The following is a 9,124-nucleotide window of genomic DNA, read 5'->3' as shown; positions in this document are numbered from 1 at the left end:
TTGTTCTGCAATATGACCATGAGAAGGAGCAGAGGTTGCAGAAAAGGAGTGGTTGTATGGACCCTTCCCTGGCTTTTCAGGGAAGGTCCACTGCACAGACAAGGTCTCAGGAGCACTTATCCTTAAACTAGGCCTTCAGACCTGGGCCCACTCAGGTTCAACAAGGAGCTGTTCCCTGAACTGTGTGAATCCGTTTGGAGAATCAAACTGGACTGAGGAGGGCCCTATCGAGAGCACCACCACCCACCTTAAACTGTCATGCATTCAGGCCAGCTGTTTTAGGAGCTATCTCCCATATTTCTCAGGGTGGCCTCAAAGGACAGTCCATCGCCCTCTTGTACAGGATGGCAAACAGAGTGAATGATGGTTTGACCAGGATTGTAGGATTCCCAATGGCTCTGGGAGCCGGTAACTAAACAAACACAGACAAGCAGCTCTGCAGGTCTCCTCTTACAATGGGAACAGGATATTGGGCTCTGACTCTCATTGAGCTTGTGGGATTTGGGCTGTGAGTGCCCAGGCAGTTCCCTGGAGAAGAGGCATCAAAGATTCTGGGCAATCAGGAGAGAGCTGACTGTCCGAGGACCAGAGGATTGCCTGCATGTCCTCTCTTGCTCAATAGGCCTTCCACCGCTGAGTTACTGAGACTTGTTGCAGTATCTCAGAGCAGCAGAAATTTGCACAGAATAATAAGGCTGCCTCAGGATGGCAGGAATGTTTTGAAGACGTGCCAGTTCTTTGCCTGCCAGTGCTGGAAATGCTTGTGTAAGCCACAAACAATATTTAAATGAGTCCTGTGCAAATTGGCTTGATGACATTGGATAGTCAGCCCAATCGCCCTGCCCATCCACGCAAGCAAACATGACGACGGACTCTATTAGTTATTGTGAATAACTCTTTTCACGCCACAATCATAATTCATTAATGCACTTTATTTACACAGATTAAACCAGACGCTTAGAAGTGAGTCACATCCACAAAAACATTAAACACGCGTGTTTCACATTCGAATACATTTTCCCCCCACTATATTTCAAACAGCTGTGACAGGTGCTGTCAATATCAAGTGCAATTCGATGATCTGAAATTAACCATTGGTGTAATTAGCAAAGTACCTCTCCGCTTACAACTTGATAAAAACAGACTGATAGCAAAGAACAATATGGGGTAGAAATTTATTTGCTCCATTAGGCCAGTTCAAATTATTCCTGTGCCTTAATATTTAGGTCCAAAACCTAAATATAATTGGGCTTCACAACTTATCTGATTACAGTAAGATTTCCAGTATCCATCAGGAACGGTGATGAATGGGATTTAATGAGGGGCTCTTATTCACGATTTGATTTGCTAGTGTGGCGTTCTAAAGAGATGTCCAAAGAAGGCTAATAATGCCTCCTAACAAGTGGAGAGTAGAACAGGCTGCTTTTTTAAACACCCCTCTTTAATGGGCAGGGGTGAGTCCATTCCAGTTTGACTCCTGATTTCCCCAGATTCTTCATGATGCTTTACAAATCTGCTGCTTAATTAATTTGGGAAAGTGAGTACAACTGGTGAATTACGCAGTCTGCTCTGACTCATCTTTTATCTCCAGTACAACCAGTACATCATGCCCAGCTTTATTCACTGGGATTTTTTCCCCTCAACTGTTCACTATCCACTGATCCCATGGCAGTTCACAACTGGGTGACTAAATCAGTCATGTGGGAGAAAGTGAGCACTGCAGATGCTGGAGATCAGAAATGAACAGTGTGGGGCTGGAAAAGCACAGCAGGTCAGGTAGCATCTGAGGAGCAGGACAATCGACATTTTGGGTATAAGCCCTTACGCCTGAAATATCGACTCTCCTGCTCTTCAGATGCTGCCTCACCGGCTGTGCTTTTCCAGCACCGCACTCTTAAATCAATCATGGGCTTGACAGTCTTGCTGAAGACAGCACTTTCTACTCTCACCAGCTTCTTCGGAAGAAGCCCGTCTCGTTCAGAGCTGTATTGGAACAGCCAGCACAGGGCAAGTCCTTTGGTGTCGCTGACAAGGTCAGCATTCATTGCTGATCGTTAATTACCCTGACAGGTTGGCTTGGCTATTTCAGAGGCAGATTAAGAGTCAGCCACATTACTGTGGTCTGGAGTCACATGTAGGCCAGACAAGGGAGGATTGCAGACTTTCGAGCTTAAAGATCATTAATGAACCAGGTAGTTTTCGATAATAATCAACAGTGGTTACTTGGTCATCAATGTAGCTTTTGTGGCTACAATTAGGTTAGTGCTCTGAAATGGTCTACCAAGCCATTCACCTCAAGGGCAACAGGTTCAATATCAACAGGGTTCCAAATGTGGGCCTTGTCTCATCTGATATAATAAATAACATAATGTACATTACATAAAAAAGCAACCTGCAACAGGGCTGACATACAGTGTCATAAACTCTGAATCTTACACACAGCTATGTATTGAAATATAACTTTAACTCAAAAATTTAAATCTGGATAAGCATCTCTAGAGATGTACCCGTAGTATTCCGTTGCCATGGGGAGAGAAACTCAAACCTAAACCCATTGAACTGTGATGGCTTTTGACCCAGAGGAATCTGCAATTGTTTTAAATTAAACATATATATATTTCATATTGAAAGGGACATTTAAATATATGTGGCACTTGTAAAAGGGTCAATTATAATTTTGTGGTAACAGACAATACTAGTCATGTGGCCTGGAGACCCCTGATCTGGAAACAGTACTAACAGGAAGTTAAAATACAGAAGCTGTACTGAAAATGGGTACAAAATGGAAAGGGGAAAGCTTAAATAGTAACATTCTGGTGGATCACAATTTGATGGGAGCTGAGGGTTAGGAGGGTTCTAGAAAGAAGCACACTCTCTATGATGATTGCATAGGCGGAACCCTGTTGATATTGAACTTGTTGCCTGCAATGAACAAGCTAAATGTGTGAAGGAAAGGCTTTGATATTCTGCTGGAAGGAACAATATGATTAAAAGTGGGATAGATACAGTAGACTGCCTATTAACTCTATTAGATAGAACAAAGACTGTCTATTGTTCTAGTATAATTTTATTTTTTGTTTTGACTGTGATTTGCCTGTTAATTATTATTCAATTGATGTTTAGACTGACTCATGTTAAAGTACAATTTACAAAAAGTGAAATTTTGCCAAGTAATTTCTTCACTTTATGGTGTTGCGGATGGGGCGTGGGAGTTGGAGGGTTTCAGTACATTTAGTTGTTCTAGTTTATAGATTCCCACAGGGCCCACAGCAATAGGAAGAAAGTCTGACTGAGCCTTGAGGGTCAGTTTATATTTTCGTGGATTGATTGTGGAGTCAAGCTGCATCATCTATTATTGGATTGCAGACAGTTCATCAACAGTACTTGTCAAGTGATCAAGCTGAATGTTCCAGTATGAGTACTCCAGTTTTCTGGAACAATTGAGGAATCGTACAGAAAGGAAGTATTCTTCACAATTTTTAATCAGAATCTAGCATTGAGCCAAACAATCTTCCTAACTGATGAAATATGTGGATCCTTTTATTAATTAAATTATTTCTTTTCAATTGTGATCGTAGATGTTGCAAACAGTCAGTCGCAGTTAAGGTGCTGGAAATAAAATGTAAGAATTAGAAAACCATATAGTCATTAATTACATTAGAGACAAAAAAAACTGCAGATGCTGGAATCCAACGTAGACAGGTAGGAGGCTGGAATAATTCGGCAAGCCAGGCAGCATCAGGAGGTGGAGAAGTCAACATTTCGGGTATAACCCTTCTTCAGGACTAAAGAAGGGTTATACCCAAAACATTGACCTCTCCACCTACTGGTGCTGCCTGTCTTGTTGTGGTCTTCCAGCCTCCTGCTTGTCTACTAGTCATTAATTACAACGAATTTTTAATCATTTCACCAATCTAGATCTCTGATTGGGTTTTGTACTGCAGCCACTTTTCCATCAGTCTATATATAATTATCTTAATATTGGAGCTCAGTGACATTACACATGAGCTTTTTAAGTAGATATGCTAATATGGAGCTCAGCCATCACCCAGTCCAGATAAAATTATGTCTAATATTCTGTGATAAGCAAACCTAGAATAAAATGTATTTACATAGCAACTTTTGTAACTGTAACACATTCCAAAGCATTTTGCAACCAATTCAATAGATTTGAAATGTAGTAACCACTGCAATGTAGGAACCAAAACAGTTAATTTGCAAACAGCAAACTCTGGCTAGCAGAAATTAGGTAAAACACCAAATAAATCAACATTTCTAAAGGAACAGCTGATTGAAAAATACTGGCGAGAACACCAAAAATATTCTACTTGGTTTCTTCAAAATTGTGCCATGGAATCTTCTGTATCTGCTTGACAGCAGACAGGCCCACAGATTAGAACTCATCTGAAAATGATACCTCAGAGTGCAGCCACTCCCTCAGTGCTGCATGGGAGAATCAACCAATCAACCATGGTGCTGAATTTGTGAAGTGGGATTTGGACTCATAATCTCTTGCTTCAGAGGTCAGGGTGTGACCAACTGAGGTCTGACTGATGTATAAAATTGTATGGCATTTCCCACCCCAATTTCACATCCTTGCTCACTGGGCAAAACTCATTGAGAGCTACTTGCGCGTAACACCTTATCATATTCTAGTGAACAACCAATGCCAGGCTATATCTTTGAGATTGACCTTGCTCACACCTATAAAATTAATTGAACTCAGTGTATTAATGATTAAGCAGAAGCTATTAGTAGTTACCAACTAACAGCTGATTGATGAATCTACCCTATGGGTTTAGAGGAAATGTAAAACTTTAAGCACAAATACATGTTTTAATGGTATGATGTCAAACATGAGTAATACAATGACCATTACTAAATAACCAAGGAATCACATTGCTTCTTATATATAAGTCATGTTGGTGTTTTATATTGTCCTCCAACTTACTGGCCTTTGCTCTTAGAAAGGTACATCCTTTTAAGTTCACAGAATCAATAACATTACTGACAGCGTAACGCTTAAACATTTAATTTCAGAAGGCTATTATTGAATGAAAAATAAACAAACTCCAAGAATGAAGAACAGGAGAAGGGACAAGGAGTGAAACAGTAATATGAATTAAAGTGACTCTGGCCACAAGCTTATAAAAGATCGATTTTATAAGAAAGTAAATTTCTCTGATTACCCAGTGGGAATAAGACTCTGTCACAATCTGTTCTGTTTCAGTTCAGCTCAGATTGATGTTACTAATCTTTCATCTTTGCTGTTGGCATCGCAAGCTGTTTTGCAAGTACGTTCACATGCAATGTCAATGACACTGTGGGAGGAAAGTGAGGCAGATTGATCAGAATCATTTCGTCTGCCAGTCTTTATTTAATGCAGAAGTTCCCATCCTGGTCTATCACAGTCCTTAAAAAGAGCTGGTATGGCAGTAACAATGAACAGTGGATCACCCTTGGTAATCAAGGATGTCTTAGAGAACCTCTGCATCACATTTTAATAATACCATCTCTCTCATTAGCTTAATTTGTGTGACAGAAAAGTGTGATGTTGCATCGAGTAAGGCAAATTAATGAACTGTCCGCGTAAACAGACCTTGTGGGCAATTCATCTGAACTCAGCCAGGAAATATTCTTTACTGACAATGGTCTCATAAAGCTAATGTTGAAGGTGCATTAATTTCCCTCCCTATGGCTCCTATTCAGGCAGTGCAATCTCACTAACTCAAGAGTTTCATCTCCCAACAGTTGATAAAGGATATTTATATTCATTAACATACCTCCTACTAGTATTGTGCTGCAGTTTATGGTTTATATATAATTCACATTTCAGCATGCAATTAAGACACTTGTTTTCATAGAACACATCAACAATGTTCGATCATCGCCTGTTGTATAAATATTTCAGTACAATTGGGGGAGCATTCAAGATTCATATTGTGCTTTACCACTCTGAAAAAGCAATTTGAAAGTTGGGAGACTGGGACATAAGAGAGCATTTCTGGAAACCATGTCAAAAATTGTTGTGATCTATCGAGTTTCCCAAGCCTCTCGCTCCTTTGCTCTTACAGTCTGAGAATGGTAACAGCACAGAGAGAGGCCATTCGACCTGCCTTGCCAATGCAAGCTATCCACGATGACTACTCAGCTAGCCATATTCATCATTGCAAGTCTGCAAGTCCTTTCTTTTCAAATGGTTATCCAACTCAATTTTAAAAGGGCAGGATTGAACCTGTCTCTCCCATACTCTGCATTCCAACTGAGGTTGAATTAGAACTCTGAAAGGGTTCATCATAACTTTGTTGCTTTTGCACTCATCCTGTCGGCTGTGTTCCCCCTGCCTCTCAACCTGCCACCTGCCCCTTCCCACTACCAGCACACAGATACTGCACGGTCTTCCCCAGATTATCAGTCCCTGGCGTACAAGTCTTAGTTGTTCTTGGTTAGTATTGAGAGACGGTGTTGTCTGGCCCCACCTGGAGCCCTGCTCTGTTTACAGGACCACACTGGCCATCACACAGTGAGCAGTGGGAGCCACCTTCTGGGTCCGCCAGGTGAACATCTTCTTGAGCTCTCCCCTGAAGCTGTGGTGGAGCCAGGCGTAGATGAAGGCGTTGTAGCAGGCCGAGCTCATGGCCAGCCAGTGGCACAGCAGCTGGATGAGGTTGAAGTACTGCTTGTCGATCAGGTCAAAGTCAATTTCCTTGATCATGTTGAAGAGGTGCAGGGGGAGCCAACAGAGACCGAAGACGGCCACCACCAGCACCAGGAGGCGGAAGGTCCTCCTGCGCCTGGCCCGGTCCCACTCGGCCTGGGACTGGGTGATGTTGCCGGGCACCACGCGGTTCTTCAGCTTGACGGAGATGCGGAGGTAGGAAAGCGAGATGACCAAGAAGGGCAGCACGTAGGTGGCCAGCAGGGTGCTGTAGGCATAGAACAGCCTGGGTTTCTCCATGCTCACCCAGAACTCCTCGCAGATGGTCAGATCCTGGTGGAAGAACTCCACGTAGTAGGTGTGCACCAAGGCCGGAGCTGTCAGCAGACATGCCAGCAGCCAGATGGTGACCAGCAGGTAGGCACAGCCGGGGATGGTCAACCTCTTCCTGAGGGGGTGCACTGTGGCGTAGTAGCGATCCACGGCGATCACAGTCAGGGTGAAGACTGAGACAAAGACAGTGACTGGCTGCATGAGGAAGACAAAGTAACACATGAACCTGCCGTAGATCCAGCCCCGGGGCTCAAAGACATAGGCCAGGGTGAAGGGCACACAGGTGGCACACATCAGCATGTCTGAGAAAGCCAGGTTGCCCAGCAGGAAGTTGGTGGTGTTGTGCATCTTCTTGGTCTTGCAGATCACGTGGATGAGCAGGTAGTTGCCGAGGATACCGACGAAGACCACCAGCGCGTAGCACGGGATGATGAGGGGCTTGAACTCCTGGATGAGCTGGATGCCCTGGAACAGCGAGGACAGGTTGGCGAACTCCTGCAGGAAGCTGAGCCGGGAGCTGCGGTTCTCCCCCTGGGCCAGGCCGGCTGCCCGCTGCTCCATCGGCCCCTCTAGCAAATCCTCTCTCCTCTCGCTTTCTCCTTGTGTGCCCGCTCTTCCAACCAACTCCCCCTTCAGGGTTTCCAGAGACTGTTCCCAAAGCTTTCCGGCCAAAATTCCGATCCGTTGGTTCCAACTTGGGACTTTTGGGCTGGTGCTCAGATTGAAACCACACGCACCCCGAAGTTCCACTGCAGTGGGGACCACCAACGTTATCCCCTCTGGCTGAACCGTGTATATTTCCTACTCACACACCAATACTTCCTCCTGTATGAATTACTTACGGTTTTCTTTGCTCAGTTCAAGCTTGGCTGAATCCCCCGAGTGGTTTTTATTTTGTCTCTCTCTCTCTCTCCTGCTTTTTGTTCTCAGTCTGCTCAATGTTCGCTGGATGAAAAGCGCTTGGTCTGATAGAGTGAGGGAGGAGATTCTCTCTCTCTCTCTGTTTGTCTGTCTTTGTGCGTGTGTGTATGTCCGAGCACCTCCTCTCGCTGGCTCCGTGTGAACTCAGTCAGAGACCCCCCCACCCTGCCCCAATACAAAGGTGTGTCTCCCGGACCTGTCCAAAATACCGCCCTGCCTCTGTCGGCTCCGTCTGGACTCCAGTCAGTTCTGTTTCCTCCTTCCGCTGCTTTTATTTTTGCGAATGTTATTTTTTTCTTTGTGACTTTTGATGAGTAAGGTAGAGCCAGTCCTCTGCCTGCCATTGGTGGAAGGTATTAGCACGGCAGTCCACCTCAAACAAATCTATACCGCAATCAATATTAGACACTCCCAAGCGGATTTAGGGAATAGGCATTTCAAAGTCACGAAGGTAAAAACAATGACTGCAGATGCTGAAAACCAAATACTGGATTAGTGGTGCTGGAAGAGCACAGCAGTTCAGGCAGCATCCAAGGAGCAGCGAAATTCGCTGTATTTCAAAGTCACGCTCTCTTGAAATGATGTATTAGTGTATTGGAGATCTTCAAGTAGTTGGCAAAAGAGGGAAGTCAGGAAAAGTGGGTAAGGGGTAGATCTCTCGGCCCTTCTAACTTGCTTCGTCATCCAGTCAAGTTTGATTTTCCCTTGAATTTCATTTTCCTGCCTGCCCCACTTCTCCCCTCCCCAACCCCAGACTCATCTGGAGTTCAAATCCCTCTCTGTCTTCAATACTCCCAATGCCGCAGCCCCCTCAGCTGCTTTCAGGGTGCAAAAAAAAAGTTGCAAAGATTAGCCAGCATCTGAGAGGATTCCTGTCTCGGGATTCAAATTCCATCGGGCTCCAGAAGTGAGCGCGTCTGACCAGGCTGGTTAAAAATCTCCAAGTCCCCCTGAGAGAATCAAGTTCGCCCAATCCATTTGAAATGGACGGCTTCTTGTGCGCTCTCTACTTCTGGATTTCCCATGACAAGATACCCTCCAGTACTGACACTGTCAACCTCCCCAACCCCTCCACACATCCGCGCCCCAGATCCCAACTTTTTCACTGAATTCTTCTGCCCTCCAATACCCGTTGGTCATTATGTTAACCTCGGGGATTTTTACACCATTTAAAAGATGCACGCTAGCAGAATAAAGGCAGATTCGGGGACG

General features: G+C 44.3%; 1 protein-coding gene across 1 annotated transcript; it reads right to left on the bottom strand.

Annotated features, from left to right (window-relative positions):
- Nucleotides 1-935: 935 nt before the first annotated feature.
- Nucleotides 936-8,045, bottom strand: LOC140463417 (prolactin-releasing peptide receptor-like). Its single transcript, XM_072557326.1, has 2 exons — nucleotides 6,480-8,045; nucleotides 936-3,609 (listed from the first exon to the last, which is right to left on the bottom strand). Exon 1 carries the CDS (start codon nucleotides 7,550-7,552, stop codon nucleotides 6,497-6,499), a length of 1,056 nt encoding a protein of 351 aa, XP_072413427.1. The 5' UTR covers nucleotides 7,553-8,045; the 3' UTR covers nucleotides 936-3,609; nucleotides 6,480-6,496.
- Between the last annotated feature and the right edge of the window lie 1,079 nt (nucleotides 8,046-9,124).

Source organism: Chiloscyllium punctatum, chromosome 38 (genome assembly GCF_047496795.1).
Source record: "Chiloscyllium punctatum isolate Juve2018m chromosome 38, sChiPun1.3, whole genome shotgun sequence".
NCBI classification, from domain to species: Eukaryota; Metazoa; Chordata; class Chondrichthyes; order Orectolobiformes; family Hemiscylliidae; genus Chiloscyllium; species Chiloscyllium punctatum.
This window is presented reverse-complemented; position numbering and strand designations above follow the sequence as displayed.